Genomic DNA, 17,699 nt, shown 5'->3' with positions numbered 1-17,699 from the left:
CCGTAGCGCACCCTCCTCCCCCACCCGCTGCACCCCCTCACCTCCCCCACCCCTATACCCACCTCTCTCCTCCGCTACACCCCCGCACCCTCCACCTGACCTGCAGCACCCACCACATCCATCCCCCACCCACAGCACATGCCCCTCCCCCACCCATAGCACCCACAACCTGCAGCACCCCCTGCCCCTCCCCCACCCGTGGCACTCCGGCCCCTCCTCCACCCCACCCCCATACCCACCACTCCCCCCGATACACCCCCGCACCATAAACCCTGCCCGCTCCTCCCCCACCTGTGGCACCCCCACACCTCCCCCACCCGCGGTACCCACAGTATCCACCACATCCACCCCCCACTCGCGGCATCCACCACATCCGCCTCGCACCCCCTACCCCACCCGTAGCACCCACACCCGCAGCACCCCCACCCCTCCCAAACCCACGGCACTCCCGCCCCCACCAGCAGCACCCCCCACCCCTCCTCCACCCATGGCACCCACCACATCCGTCCCCCGCAAACCCACAACCCGCAAAACCCCCCGCCCCTCCCCCACCCACAGCACCCTCGCACCTCCCCCACCCCCACCTCTCCCCCCGCTACACCCCCGCACCCTCCCCTCCACTCCCCCAACCCACCCCCATACCCCCTCCCCCCCACACCCTACACCCCAGCCACCCACCACCACCCGCGGCACCCACAGCATCCACCACATCCGCCCCCACCCGCGGCACACGCCCCTCCCCCACCCGTAGCACCCACACCCGCAGCACCCACCACCCCTCCCCCACCCGCTGCACCCCCGCACCCCCATACCCACCTCTCCCCCGCTACACCCCCGCACCCTCCACCCCACCCACCACACCAACAGCATCCACCACATCTGCCCACCAACCGCTGCACATACCCCCCCTCCCACCCACAGCATCCACCACATCCCCCTCCCACCCATGGCACTCCCGCTTCCTCCCCCACCCGTAGCACCCACACCCGCACCACCCCCTGCCCACAGAGCATCCGGACCCCCACCACACCCCCGCAGCCGCCACTCCCCCAACCACAGCACCTCTGGCCCCCTCCCCCACCCACATCATCTAAAGACACCTTCCCCCATTCATGGACCTACCACACCTCCCCCACCCGCAGCACCTCTGGACCACCTCCCACAGCACCTCCGGACCCCATCCACGGCTCCCCTGCAGCCACCCCTCCTCCACCCGCAGCACTTCTAGAACCTATATATATTCTAGAACAACCTCACCCCCCCTGCAACCCCACCTCCCCAAACACCCCCCACTACATCGCCCCTCCCCCACGCACACCACCTTCAGACCCCCTCCTTCATCCACAGCCTCCCTCCCCCACCCCTCCCCCACCAACAGCATCTACACTCCCCTTCCACACCCGAACCTCCCCCACCTGCAGCAACTCTAGACCCCCTTCCCCTATCCGCCCCCCTCCATACCAACCCCTCCCCCACCCACAGCACCTCTGCACCCTTTCCGCCATCTGTGCTACTGCACCCACCCCTCCACCACCCACAACACCTCTGGACCCCCTCCTGCACCCACCCCTCCACCACACATAGCACCTCGGACACCATCAGCAGCCACTACAAGTGATTCCCTGAATCGGGGTGATCAGCGGCATGGATAGCCACCTCCACCTCACTGTACCCACCCCCTTTCCAAACCCCCCCACACACACACTGAACTTTTGTGAGTATACTTGCTACCAGTGGACATTGGGTTAATAAAAAAAAGTAATACTGTGGCCATTATGTGTCTAAGCGACACTGCTACCTGTGGCCATTGTGTATAAGTGGCACAGCTCCCTGTGGCCACTGTGTGTATACGCGGCTCTGGTACCAGTGGCCATTGTGTGTATAAGTGACACTGCTACCTGTGGCCATTGTGTGTATAAGTGACACTGCTACCAGTGGCCATTGTGTGTATAAGCGGTGCTGCTAAAAGTGGCCATTATGTGTATAAGTGGTGCTGCTACCTGTGGCCATTGTGTGTATAAGCGGCTCAGCTACCTGTGGCCACTGTGTGTGTATAAGTGCCTCTGTTACCTATGGGAATTGTGTGTAGAAGTTGCACTGCTACCGGGGGCCATTGTGTGTATAAGCACCACTGCTAGCTGTGGTCATTGTGTGTATAAACTGCTTTGCTACCTGTGGGCATGTTGTGTATCAACGTCTCTGCTACCTGTGGGCACTGTGTTTATCAACATCTCTGCTACCTGTGGGCACTGTGTGTATAAGCGGCTCTGCTACCTGTGGCCGCTGTGTGAATAAGCGGCTCTGCTATCTGTGGGTATTGTGTGTATAAGCTGCCCTGCTACCTCTGGCCACTGTGTGGATACGTGGCTCTGATACCTGTGGCCACTATGTGTATAAGCTGTGCTGCTACCTGTGGGCACTGTGTGTATAAGTGGCTCTGCTACCTGTGGGTATTGTGTGTATAAGCGGCTCTGCTACCTGTGGGTATTGTGTGTATAAGCTGCCCTGCTACTTCTGGCCACTGTGTGGATACGTGGCTCCGTTACCTGTGGCCATTGTGTGTATAAGCGGCTCAGCTACCTGTGTCCATTGTGTGTATACAGGCCTCTGATACCTGTGGCCACTGTGTGTATAAGCTGCGCTGCATACACTAGCAGTATATACTACACTATGTTATTCATTGTGCCCTGCAGCCACTCTTCACGCCCTCACAAAGGGCTACGCCCCCTTAACAATCGCACGCCCTTCCCCCTTGCAATTTTTACCCACTAGCATAAACTTTTTTGTAGGTAATACTCCGTATAATAACAATTATAGCACAGCTGAAGCCCGTGCAGGGCTTAACGGGTTGTAGCCTCTTGCAACGGTATTTTCTGTCTAACACCTTGCCTCTCTTTATCCTCTCCCTACCACCCAGCCTCTCCCTATCCTTTACCGATCGCACAGCGTTTCTGTACATTCCCTTTCTACCCCCCCCCCCCCCTACTCCTCTCTATTTTTTCTCAACCGGACACCATTTCTGTATGCCCTCTATACTGCCCTGCATTTCTGGATCTGTTATCTACCGGCCTGCGTATGTTCAAAGGCGTGCAGGTGTTAACGGGGCGTAGCCTCTAACAACGGTGTGAAGAGCGCCCGTAGGGCACGATGAATCACCTAGTTCTAAATAGATATTAAAAAAAACTAATTGTAAAATAGGTATAACAAAGTTGGTTATTTTAGTTTTATTTACACTGATTTTATGTTTCATGTTATTCAGAGAATTGCCTGGATCCATCATGTTCTGACCACGGTGTATGTGTACAAGGAGAGTGCCACTGCACTGCTGGCTGGGGAGGTGTGAAATGTGAGAATGTTCTAGCACTGTGTCAAGAGCAGTGTTCTGGCCATGGAACCTTCCTATTGGACAGCGGTGTCTGCAGCTGTGAACCACAGTGGACAGGTGTAGACTGTTCTACAGGTAACCATGCCTTAAATGATCATATACAATGTTATCTATTTCGCAGTCACAGTCATAATAGAGGTTTTGGACAATCATTAATTGTATGCATACTATTCACCTGTTGTATTACTGCAAGTTAAAGTGCTGTGTCAACATTCATCTAAGCTTCATCTTTAGGGTATATTAAACATTGACAAGTGTAGATGTGTGATAACATCATTATTTACAGAAAAAGTAGATTATCTTTTATTTTATACAAATTTCTCAAGCAAACAATATAAGTTATGCATAAGTGAGTTACACCATACCCTTATTAAAGTTTCAAAAATGTGTGACATTTTGTGTCCTGAAAGTTAGCACAATGTTCTCTATGATAGTTACAAAAAACAGCTGGATTGTAATTAGCAGTCAGTGAAATAAAACAGTGCGACTTTTGACAGCTTGACAAGTTAGCATTAGTCTGCGTGCATAACTGAACACTCAGCAAGTTTAAATTCTGTTGACTTCCAGCTCATGAAAGCTTTTCAATTCTTTCCCATATCTGGGACAGATTTCTGTTCAGAAAGCAACAAATACCTTTTACGAGGAACTATAACCAGCTAATTGCATATCCTGGAAGACGCTGAGAAAAAAACATTCTGGATACATCTGTCATTAGTTCTGTATGTCACTGTGAATTTTTAGTACAAGAGTCCTGGTCTTCGGTATTTACTGTACAAATAGCTGATGCAATGGATGATGTTGAATGGATGCAATATTTTGATGATAAAAGTCATACTCATAAAATGGATACAATGCAAAAAGCATTTTTATAATTTTGTTTAATATTTTTAAGAAGATTGCTTTTGTAGTCTGCATGTTCCTAACAGTGTACTGCCCCTCTAGCTGGTATTTTGTTCTGCGGAAGGACCGAATACTTTTTGCTTATTAACACAATCATGAATAGAAATAATGGCAGATAACAGCAGACCAGGGCTGGTGCAAGGATTCTAGTCACTCAAGGCAAAGTTTCCTAATACCGTTCCTGCTACCCCAAATACCCTCCACCCAGTTTCCCACATACATACAATCTCCGGCCATCTAGTTATACACATTTGCAAATCAGACTTGTGGTTGCGAAAAGTACTGGAGTTTCTTCAGCACCTAATGCCTTGGTTCTGTCGTCAGTGCTTGATATACTACATTTTGACCAGACTGATTTGCAATGCGGTATAACAGCATGCTAGTATCTCTATTACGGGGTCCTGCAATTGTGACAAAGCATAGGGGAAGTCTCACTGGCAACCCATTGTACGCAAATAACATGGACACTGCCTTTCTGCGCTAGGCTAAGTTGGACTGACATCTTAAAGTAAACATAGCAATTAAAAAAATAGCTGCCCAATACAGGACAGGCCTGTGTCCAGGAATTCCTCCACTGTTAACCCCCATGAACACGCTTATGGTTACAAACACATTGTATACTGAGTTACACAGACACACATAAACACAGATACATATACACAGTTAGACATACACAGTTACAGTAATTAGAGCGAGTAAAACCGAATCCGCTCATCTCTAACAGTAATGTATGCACAGACTATGGCGATACAATATAATTTAATACAATACCTCATAGCTTATGTAGTTGTCACTGGAAGTGGATTGTGGTAGCACCATCTCCCATGTTACACTAAAGGAGTCAGGGTGCTGTACTGGTTAGCCCCGCCTCCTACTGGGATACTTTCCCCTCCCTCTCCTCATCCCTTCTATCTACAGGGCAGTTAAGCAGCGGAAATAATAATTGGGGATGGCTCCTTGAGAGAGAGGGAACTGGAACCCCCATCTGTGAGCCACAACTCTCTCAGCAGTAGCTTCCAGCTCCTTGCTTGAGAGGAGGAGCTTCAGTCTGCCTGGCTAGATGGAAGGGAAGTTAAGACTCTTGTCTGCCCTTCCCTTTAGCCAAGAAAACTGAAGATCAACCTTATCGTAAGGGGACAGGACACAGGTGGAGCTCTATTGAAGAAATGGGAAATCTAGGGGCTTCAGAAAAGTATGGAGGGCAGCCTCTAACAACACTCTGGTTCTATCCCCAGTGACCCCCATAGGTAAGTATGCCTAAATGTATGAGTACTTTGTGATTGAAAACATCACTTATTTCTTGCCATAAGTTGGAAAATCTTAAAGTTTTGTATTACCTCGAAATTTTCTAATTTTCTAGACCATCTAGCTGGTGCACGGGTGTTTTCATTACTAACTTTCACATTTTAAAAGATGTGGTGCATTTATTCCTAACTGACACATTCTAAAGATCCACAGCTGGTCTGGAAAACATGAACCTTTAGGTGTCCAGAGTACCACGCTTGAGAAACACTGATATACTGTAGGTTTAACTAGTCTTTGAATGGTCTAGTGCACTGTTGGCTGCAAGTTTAGCCAGTGAAGGCTCTAATGCAGGTTAGTTCTTGCACCACATACTTCAATGTTACTTAAACACACTGTACAGTAGATGTTTCTGGAGTGAACAAGTAAATATAGTACACGGTCAAGTCACATTATTATGACCACCTCCTGCATTTGACGTCAACAGCACGTAGACCATGAAGTATGTCACATGTCGTGTGCTGGCTCTGGTCTATAAGGTGTTCGATAGACCATTTGCACATATATCACTTGTCGCTGTCATTGGTAAAAGTTCAAAAAGGTCTGATTATTGACTTTCAGGCCAAGGGTGGCAGTATTTCTGAAATAGTGCAGTTTGTGAACAGTGTGTATGCTGCTGTGGTGAAGGTGTATCGCGACTAGACATATACACCATTGTGAAAAACTGATGTGGAAACTGCAGAGCACCACATGCCATTGATGTGATAGGTGAACGTCGGCTACGAAGGTGCGTGAGGGCTGACCGACATGATACAGTGGAGCATCTCACCATTAAAATGAACCAGGGGGCTACCATACGTGTGTCTAAAATGATAGTTCAGCCCATCTAGCTGCTGTCCGTGCTGCACATGGCGGTTACTCTGGCTATTAGCTGGTGGTCATAATAATGTGACTTGACCGTGTAAAAGCCCATGCCCAATTAAAATCCTACTACAAATAAATCAACTTACCCTAAACATGTTTCAGCTACTTGAATTATTGAGCAACATTGCATTTCATTTTGTGCATATTATAATATACATAATCAACAAAAAAAATTGAAAATACATTAGATTTTTGTATACTATAATTCAAGATGATCTGTTACAAGACAAACCTGCAGCTCAATTGCATTGGGAAACAGATTTGGGTCGCAAATCTATGCAGCAACAATGAGAGTCAATTTACCTTGCTACACATTCTATGTCTAAATGCAATAACCACAAAGAAATGCATTTCAAGCTCCTTCATAGATTATATTTTAAACCAGACAAACTACACTGAAATCTTGTTGGAGTGATTGTTCAGAGATTGGAAATATTTTTCATGTATTTTGGACATGCCCAAAGATTCGTCAGCTCTGGAGTGATGTGTTTATTTTCGCTTCTAAAGTACTTAAAGTCACTCTAGAAGAGTCTGCTTTATTGGCTCTTTTTCACATTTTCCCGAAAGACTTCACCCATGCCAATTGCTATCCTCATAGCCACTAGGGCCACATATCCTCATAGCCACTAGGGCCACAATAGCCCAAAACTGGAAAAATCCTCTACCCCATCACTCCTTAAAATTATCCGAAAAACCCACCAGGCCTTTGTGATGGAGACCCAAGGTTTATCCTACAAGTTTAATGCAAATTGATGTTTAATACCTCTATTGATGTTTCTCATATTATTGTGTAAACTGTTCTATATATTACAGCTGACCATTACGTTTGTGTATATTCTATTGTATGCTATGTGATTACTTTGAATGACTCCTTGTGTCTCCCCCCCCCCCCCCCCCCCCCTAGTTCCCTTTTTTTATCGTTGTACCCTTTCCCTCTCCGTATACACAGGGCAAAAATGTAATAAAAATTATTGATAGAAAAAAAATTAAAATATAGAAATAATCCGTAGGTTGTTATAAAACCATTTCAGTTATTGCTAATGTTTGTAAAATAATAAATCTGTGTAAAGAAAATGACTTTAAATATTATAGTCATAGGTTACCAGAAATGTTTATGTTTATAGTTCAGCTAACCATGACAAATACTAAAAACGTATGCAATTATTGTGGCAAAAATTACAACTATTATAAGTCTAATGGCTTAAATCTTCTACAGTCAGTATTGCACAACTACAGTATACGAGGCTTCCATAATATCCATTGCTTGCTTCTGGAAAGCTACAGTGTATGATCTGCATGTTTCCAAATTACAGCTTCAGTGCACAAACCCTGCACTTACTTTACAGAATAACATATTCATACATAGAAATAAACCTTTACCCCAAGGGGAATGAGTAATCCTTTTACGTAATATCAATTTCCATGGCTCTGAACTACGAAATGAAATATACGTACTTACACTTACCATCAGCAGCTAGTTCGGCAAAGTTGTATTGATTTGTTTTTTGCACAGTGAAAATTAAGTTTTGAACCACAGAGGAATAAGCACAAATTGCAATATTACATGTCTATTACATCTCAGGCATTTGGAGCAGGTATTATGTCTTCGGGAATGTAGTTTCATTGTTTCATTCTGGGTAGATGGAGTTTATTCTCATGCCATCTAATATTATACTGGATGTAAATTTTATTCCCTTCTAATATTGAGAAAATAAAGAAAGGTATAAAGGAAAACAGAAATAAAGCAATAATGTCAGTTACTTTTAACTGTGTCTGGAACAGATCCAGTTACTGCAGACGGGCTGGTGACCAGGTGATGTAGAATCCTGCATTGGTTAATGCTGAAAGGTGGAAACATATTATTTGTTTCTGTAAATTCTATTTTTTACAAATATCAGTGCACATATATATTACAGAACTGTTAATTATTATTTTACTGATGCTATTCACAAACTTTTATTTGACACAAAATAAGTCTAATACAATGTGATATATTTTATTTTACAGACGTTGCACCCGTGTGTGGATCATAGGGTCGATAGTAACTAGGTGGACAGACATTACGTCGACCACTATTGGTCAACAGTGACTATGTCGACACCTGAAATATGTTGACACTGTCATTAGGTTGACATGAATAAGGTCGACATGGAAAAAGATAGACATGAGTTTTTTACATTTGTTTGGTGACGTTTTCTTTGTAAAGTGACGGGGAAACCCAATTAGTGCACCGTATCCCCCCGCATGGCTTGCTTCATTACTATTCCCAATCGCAGTCCGCGTGGATCATAAAGTATGAAAAAGTTTTTTTTTTTAATAAAAAAATGTGCTCATGTCGACTCTCTTCCATGTTGACCTTGTCTATATCGACGTATTGACCATGTCGACCTAAATGCATGTCAACCAATAGTGGTTGACCTAATGAGTGTCAGCCATAGTGCTGTCAACCTAAAGACCGGATCATGTTGCACCCATATGCTGCAATTATAAGTGATGCAGTAACTACTCATCGTATTTCTACAGATATTTATGTGACATATTTCTTGTTAGGAACACAAACAGACATTCTGTACATACATACATACAGATAGCGAGACAGATGGGTAGGTAAATAGACAGATAGGTCACTGGCGTATCTATAATGGGTGCAGTGTGTGTGGTGCACATGGGCACCTGGGTCCTGAGGGGGCCCACACCGCACACACTGCACCCATTTCTTTTATACTTACCTTTCTGGTGTCCGTGTGTGGGCCCCCTTCTCTTCCGAATCCCATAGCCGGCAGCGCTGTTAGCGCTCTGAGTGAGCGCTAGAGACTCTGACACTGTGCCAGAGCATACAGTGCTTTGCAAGTCTCCGATATAATGGCTGCCGCGCCATTTTTTCGGAGACCTGCGCATGCGCTATACACTCTGGCACTGTGGCAGAGTCTCTCTAGTGCTCAGATCGCTAACAGTGTTGCCAGCTACGGGAGAGGAGGGGGCCCACACACGGAGACTGCACACGGGTCCCCTCCTCTCTTGATACGCCGCTGAGATAGGTACTGTAGATAGATACACACAGGTAGGTAGATAGACAGTATAAGACATCAGTAGATATTGACAACCATATAATATACCTTATTGTCATCCTGAACAGGAATCCTATTTTTCTCCTAGTTTTCCAGCCATTTAAATTGGTTAAAATGCCTTTAAAAACAAATTAGTAATTGCTAGGCAACATAACACTGGATTCAATCATCTGATTGACATTTCAACATCTCAACCACTCTTTATGCTGAATTTTTTTTTACATACTATAAAACATTACTCTGGCATGAAAAATGTTACAGAGAATTCTTCAGGGGTTAATATTCATAATCTTCCTTACAGACAGAACATATTATTGGGTGCCAGGGGATCAGCAAAAAGCTTTAGAATGGAATACATCTTAGAGTATAAGCACTGTGACATGAAGCTACTTTTTGGTAGAAAATGAATAAGAAATGTGTGGGATGTGTGTGAAGGATCTAGAATAACTGAGAAGAGGCTCCAGAGAATTGTTTAGATATTACTTTTCTCTTTTATGCTAGCTTTGATATTTGGATTGATCAAGCAGCGTCAAAAAGATAAATGGCTATGGATTCGTAATTTTGTGGAGGGTTGAAAAGTTCTGACTAGAGTATAGTAAGATTGGAAAATGATACATTATAGGATATTATCAGCCAGTGCTATTATAAAGCTCCGTACACACGGTGAAAGATGTGTGCTGAGCGATCTGTCACAGACCAATCAGCACACATCTCTCCCCCCCCCCACCCCCGCTTAGCACAGCTCGTTGTGTGCTGAGCGAGGTGGGGAGGGCGGGGGGGGGGATGGGAGCCGCTAATTTTACCCAGCAGGTGAAATGAGCGATGTGCTAAATTGTGCCTGCATGCAATCCAATCTAGCACCGGTGATAGCGACATGTGGGGCCGTGCATCGCTATCGCTGTTTAGCATACACACGAGAGATACATGCTTAAAATCTAAGCAATCTAGTCAGATTGCTTATATTTTAAGAACGGATCTCTCCGTGTGTACCCCCCTTAAGTCCTATCTATAATATAACAATAGATAACATAAATGAAGCATCACTCTTTTTGAAAAATTGAAAATAGAATGTTAGAAGTAGATAGGCACACATAAGAGAATTAAAAATATTTGCAATTGTTGTGTTCTTTCTTGCTCAAACATAGCCACCAAAGCCAAGAAAGACATCCGTGAAAAAGAAAAATGTACCTGCACACAAAATCCAGGCGCTTAATAAATTCTAGGTTTTCTAGAAACGGATCAATGGGTCAACCTTAAAAAGGGCTACAGCAGGCATGTCCAAACTGCGGCCCTCCAGCTGTTGTGAAACTACATATCCCAGTATGCCCTAACATAGTTTTGCTGTCAGTGAATGCTAAAGCTGTGTCAGAGCATGCTGGAATGTGTAGTTTCTCAACAGCTGGAGGGCTGCAGTTTGGACATGCCTGGGCTACAGTGACTAGGTCGACCCCAAAAAGTCAACATGTACAAGGTTAACATGGGAAAAAAAGCTGACATAGTAAAAACAAGTCAACATGGAAAAGGTCGACACTGGAAAAAGTTGACTTGAGGTTTTTTTTCCAAATTGGTGTCATGGCGGTACGGATGGTGTAATGGTTAGCATTACTGCCTCACAGCACTGAGGTCATGGGTTTGAGTTCCACCACGGCCCTATCTGTGCGGAGTTTGCATATTATCCCCGTACTTGCGTGGGTTTCCTCCGGGTACTCCGGTTTCAAAAATAACCAGAGTACCCAAAAATATACTGGTAGGTTAATTGACTCCTGACAAAATTGTCCCTAGTGTGAATGTGTGTGCATGTATATGTGATTGGGAGTATACTGTAGATTGTAAGCTCCACTGGGGCAGGGACTGATGTGAATGGCAAAATATTGTCTGTAAAGCGCTACGGAATAGTGTGCACTATATAAATAACTGGTAATAAATAATAAATAAATTTTCTCCGTAACATGACCGCAAACCTTAATTAGTGTACCATGTCCCCTTGCATGGCTTGCTTCGCTAGCCATGCTGCGGGCTAGGTTACTATTCACAATCATAGTCCACATGGATGGTAAAGTATGAAAACGTTAAGAATAAAAAATTGGAAAAAGCTAATGTCGGCCTTTTCCTGTATCATTAACATATCGACCTTTTAACAATGTTGGCCTTTTTGACCATGTCTACCTAATGCATGTCGACCAATAGTGGTCGACCTATTGACTGTCGATCTAAGTACTGTCAACGTACCATCTGGATATCTCTAGAAACTAAGGAAGTGATAATATTATGCAAATATTCAGACCTAAATTAAATTCTACTTTTAGCAAATGTTTATATAATATGAAGCACGCACACTGTTCCAAATTGCGCTATTTAAGAAATACTGCCAGCCTTAGCCCGAAAGCCGATAATCAAACCTTTTTGCAACTCAGATGAATCACCCTTTTACCCATGACAGCGACAAGTGATATATGTGCAGATGGCCTATTGCAAACCTTCTAGACCCACCACGCCAGTGAATGACACGTGATGTACTTCATGGGCTACGTGCTGCCGACGTCAAATGTAGGAGGTGGTCATAATAATGTGACTCGACCATGTATTATATTTACTTGTTCACTCCAGAAACATCTACTGTACAGTGTGTTTAAGTAACATTGAAGTATTTGGTGCAAGAACTAACCTGCATTAGAGCATTCACTGACTAAACCTACAGCCAACAGTGCACTAGACCATTAAAAGACTAGTTAAACCTACAGTATATCAGTGTTTCTCAAGTGTGGTACTCTGGACTCCTAAAGGTTCATGTTTTGCAGACAAGCTGTGAATCTTTAGAATGTAAGAAAAAAAGAGACATTGTTTCCCGCAGCACCCTGAATGATAACAGTAACCAGATATAAATCCCACATATTGGAATTCAGAGATCTTCGTTACACATATTTGCGCAAATGTGTGAATAAGCCCTAAAGCCGCATCAAGGCGTCTCTGTATATTTGGGGTCCCTAGCACTATATCTAGGTGCAGGGTGTGGCACCCCAAAACACCAGCATAAGCCAGAAAGCCCAGGGTAGCATACCAGTGAAAAAACTATAGTGTTAATACATTAGTATTTAGGAAGCCGAAGCTATAGAGAAGGTGATACAAAAATGAAATGTAATTAAAACAGAGAAATAGTGTTAAAAAATTAATAAGTGAAAAGTGTTAATAGAATGTAAAGGTATGCCACACTAAAGCCATCCAGCTCAGCCAGTCCAGAGGCACCACACCTCACACCTCCATTACCCTAATCTGGGTCTATGATTAACCAGCAAGGAGCCACATGATAATGGCTCCTTACTACAATATGTCTAAGCTAAGAGCTACCTACCTTGGAGTGACCCCATAATGCTCCATGTGGCATGTCAGGGCCTGCATATCCTCCTAATGCAGGAACCTCTCTGCCTCTCACAACAGACATATATAATGGTAGATGCTCAATCAGCTTAATGATATAATTCAGGTGCTCGAAAGGGAGGGGTATTTCTAAGCAAGAAAAAAAGAGACATTGTTTCCCCCAGCACCCAGAATGATAACAGTAACCAGATATAAATCCCACATAAATTGGAATTCAGAGATCTTCATTACAAATATTTGCGCAAATGTGTGAATAAGCCCCAAAGCCGAATCAAGGCGTCTCTGTATATTTGCCTCTGGACTGGCTGAGCTGGATGGCTTTAGTGTGGCATACCTTTACATTCTATTAACACTTTTCACTTATTAATTTTTTAACACTATTTCTCTGTTTTAATTACATTTCATTTTTGTATTACCTTCTCTATAGCTTCGGCTTCCTAAATACTAATGTATTAACACTATAGTTTTTTCACTGGTATGCTATCCTGGGCTTTCTGGCTTATGCTGGTGCTTTGGGATGCCACACCCTGCACCTAGATATAGCGCTAGGGACCCCAAATATTCAGAGACGCCTTGATGCGGCTTTGGGGCTTATTCACACATTTGCGCAAATATGTGTAACGAAGATCTCTGAATTCCAATATTATGTGGGATTTATATCTGGTTACTGTTATCATTCAGGGTGCTGGGGGAAACAATGTCTCTTTATTTTTTGCTTAGAAATACCCCTTCCTTTTGAGCACCTGAATGATATCATTAAGCTGATTGAGCATCTACCATTATATAAATCTTTAGAATGTGTCAGGAATAAATGCACCACATCTTTTCCAAATGTGAAAGTTAGTAATGAAAACACCTGTGCACCAGCTAGATGGTCTAGAATATGTGAACATTTTGGGGTAATACAAAACTTTAAGATTTTCCAACCTATGGCAAGAAATAAGTGATGTTTTCTATCACAAAGTACTAATATATTTAGGCATACTTACCTATGAGGGTAACTGGGGATAGACCTATAATGTTGTTAGAGGCTGTCTAGATTTCCCATTTCTTCAATAAAGCTCATTCTGTGTCCTGTCCCCTTCTCTTATGGTAAGGAGGAGCTTCAGTTTGCCTGGCTAGAGAGAAGGGCAAGTACTGTAAGAGTCTTACCTGCCCTTTCATCTAGACAGAAAGACTGAAGCTCCTCCTCTCAAGCAAGGAGGTGGAAACTGCTGCTGAGACAGTTGTGGCTCACAGATGGGGGCTCTCAGGGAATGTGTTCTTCTATAGAGAATAGAATATATATAGGGCCACAACTAGTGGTGTGCTAGCGGTGCCCAGCACACAATGCATCTGCACTGTGGGCGCAGGACCATCAACAGCACCCACATGACCACTGCTGAAGTAGTATTGTGTGGGCACCAGCAGCCTGGCAGCTGCAGTGCCTGGCTACTTGACACATAGGTAGCCGGGTAGCACTGCAGCTTTCTGTCCCTCATTACAATCTGCCTCTGATGGAAGACAGCTGCTTTAGGAGCAAATGTAAGTATAAAAAAAATGCAATCTCTCTATCTTTCTGCATCACTCTCTCTCTCCACCCCCCTCCTCCCCACTGTAATGTATGAAACTACCTGGCATAATGTGTATAACGGGTATGACTGCTGTGGGCATTATGTGTATAAGCGGCATTACAACTGTGGGCTTTATCTGTACAGGATGCACAACTACTGTGGGCATTATGTGTAAGGGGCACAACTACTGTGGGATTTATGTGTATAAAAGGCACTACAACTGTGGGCATTATGTGTATGAGGCACTACTGTGGACATTATGTGTATAAGCGGCGCTACTACTATGGACAGTGTGTATAAGGGGTACTATTTTGGGCATTGTGAATAAGGGGCACTACTGTATAAGGGGTACTACTGTGTAGCATAAGGAACTACTGCATATGGTGTAATGTGAATCAGGGGCATTGTGTGTGGTATAATGTGAATAAGATTGTGCTATTGTGTGGCGTACTTTGTATTGGGGGTACTGTTGTTTGACCACATCCCTTCTTTGTGATACCACACCATATTGGTGTGCACTATTCCTTTACTAAATATAAGAAGGGCACAAATTTCTAGTTTGCAGGGGGGCACCGAACACCCTAGCACCGGCCCTGCCCTGAGCTTTTCTAAGAGGTTCTCAGCGGTGTGTCTCTTACTGAAACTGGTGAAACACAGCATAGCCTGCCTCTGAATGATTGGCATTTGTGAGATGCTGCTGTTGGTGCTGTGGAAGGCAATACATGTGCCCAGTGGACTTTCACAGTCATGTAGTCTTAAGTTTGCCCTGTTCCACTTGTCCACATATCCATGACTAAGTGGACAGGAGGTACAACGACATTTCTGAGAACACTAATAACACTCTTTTTAATGTCCTTAAACAGGTTGTAAATTGCTTATATAGTGAAGTGGAATCTAGACAGGATTTGGTACCAAGGACACAGTATGTCCATCAACAGTCTAAATCCCACTGCAATAATAGTGGATACTGGATGCACATCTAACACCAGCATAGTTGTTATGGCCTCAGTAAGCCGCTTTGCATCTGGGTGACTGCTGTCATACTTCATCTTTCTTGCAAATGATTGTTAAACAGTCAGTTGTTTTGTTAAACTACAAGTAGTCTTTCTGGTTCCCTTATGGGATGAAGATTGACTCCCAGCAGCAACAGCAGTAGGTGTAGCTCTCAAGGATCCTCTGGAGGGTTCCCAGATAGGAGATGAGTCAGTCATGCCTATGAAATTGGATACAGGACTACTTCCGATCCTGAGGAAGAAATTGACAATGAGGGTGTTGGTGGTGGGGATTACAGGCGCTTGGATCCAACAGAGAATAGGAAGCTAGGTGTCTCTGGACTGGTTACATTCTTAGCTGAAGTTTCTGAATGTGTCAACAACTTGTGATGTATGCACTGCAAGTGGCATAACAGGGAGGAGGTTCCTAGGTGGTTAAGGTCCCAAACGCTACTTACAATGGCTTTACAAAGGCTACAGATGGCTAGACAGTTATTGTCCGGGTTTGTGAAGAAATAATTCCTCACAGAAGAGCCAGATTGTTTTCATACCATGGGCAACAACTGTCTCCACTAATGCCTTATTTAAACAAACCACATCCCCATCATCAAAATTATCATCATCAACATTTTCATTAGTGCCAGCTACACAAATATCCTCCTCATCCTGGTGTACTTCTACAGTGACATCCTCAATATCATTTTTGGCATGTTGACTGGCTCTGCTCTTCCCATCACTTGCAGAGGGTGTGTAAATGATGGAAAGAGCCTCCTCTTCCCTTACAGTATTGGTAAGGTCAGGCTTATACATTGCAACTGTGGACACACTTGGACTCTCCTTGGGGATTGTTTCTGAACGCACAGTTGGTTCCTGTGCCTTAACATGTTTCATTTGTTTAACTCTTCTACAGGGAGGAGGGCTTACATCATCTTTATGAGATGCAGAACCAGAGTTATAAACACAGACCAAGGCCTTAACCTTTCCTTGCCACTTCATGTAGAGAATGGTATATTGCCAATTTTATGTTTCTTGTCAGCTATCTGAACTTTTTTTATTTATCACCGTACAATATTGCTTCTTTGATTTTACATGCCCTCTACGCCATTGGGCATTGGCCTTAGCAGATGACGTTGGCAGATTTGCATTGTCAATGTCATGACTAGTGGCAGCAGCTTCAGCACTACTAATAGTAAGTGTTTCTTTATCCTTCAATTGTTTGTCCTCCATTTCTATCAACACAAACTGGGGTACAGCAACAGTGTCACACAAATGAATCAGAAATATGTATTATTTTTATATCACACACCGGAGGTTACAGTGTCGCACAAATAAGTCAGAAATATATATTATACTCACTGCGGTTTAGCTTCACAAAACAGTGTCGCACAGGTGAGTCAGAAATATGTATACTTTTTTATATCACACACACTGCAGTTACAGTGTCACACAAATTAGTCAAAAATATATATTATTTTTTTATATCACACACTGGCGGCTACAGTGTCATATAAATGAGTCAGAAATATATATATTCACACACTGCGGTTTAGCTTCAACGACAGTGTCACACAAATGAGTCAGAAATATGTATTATTTTTTATAACACACTGCGGTTACAGTGTTGCACAAATGAGTCAGAAATATATATTATCACACACGGCGGTTTAGCTTCAACGACAGAGTCACACAAATTATATTTTTTTTATCACACATCGGTGGTTACAGTGTCGCACAAGTGAGTCCAAAAATATATATTATCACACACTGCTGTTTAGTTTCAATGACAGTGTCACACAAATGAGTCAGAAATATGTATTAATTTTTATGTCACACACTGCGATTACAGTGTCACACAAATGAGTCAGAAATATATACATTATTTTTATATCACACACTGAGGTTACAGTGTTGCACAAATGAGTCAGACATATATATTATTACACACTGTGGTTTAGCTTCACTGACAGAGTCGCACAAGTGAGTCAGAAATATGTTATTTTTTATATCACACACTGCACCCCTGGAGGACACAGCCCTTGATGGACAGAGCAGCCCATTTCAGTCTGACAGCCCCAGTTTATGGACAGAGCACCCCTGAAGCAGTCGCTTGTGTACACCAGAGTACCACAGCAGCCCCATCCTTAAGCTCAGATAGCCCCTTAAAGAATAGCACACAGCACAGCACTTATTGGCAGCACATGTACACTGTACAGCCCCAGTTTATGGACACCCAAAGCACCCATTTATGAAAAGAGCACCC

General features: G+C 43.8%; 1 protein-coding gene across 4 annotated transcripts in view; it reads left to right on the top strand.

Annotated features, from left to right (window-relative positions):
- The window catches only part of TENM1 (teneurin transmembrane protein 1), a 1,080,468-nt gene that overhangs the window by 706,809 nt on the left and 355,960 nt on the right, over positions 1-17,699 (top strand). For all 4 annotated transcript variants that reach the window (XM_063937256.1, XM_063937254.1, XM_063937255.1 and 1 more), the window contains one exon: positions 3,260-3,460. In XM_063937256.1, the coding sequence (XP_063793326.1) occupies positions 3,260-3,460 (201 nt within the window). The remainder of the gene's footprint in view (positions 1-3,259; positions 3,461-17,699) is intronic.

This window comes from Pseudophryne corroboree, chromosome 8, assembly GCF_028390025.1.
Source record: "Pseudophryne corroboree isolate aPseCor3 chromosome 8, aPseCor3.hap2, whole genome shotgun sequence".
Taxonomy (NCBI): Eukaryota; Metazoa; Chordata; class Amphibia; order Anura; family Myobatrachidae; genus Pseudophryne; species Pseudophryne corroboree.
Note: the sequence above shows the minus strand (reverse complement) of the source record. Positions and strands in the feature narration are given on the sequence as shown.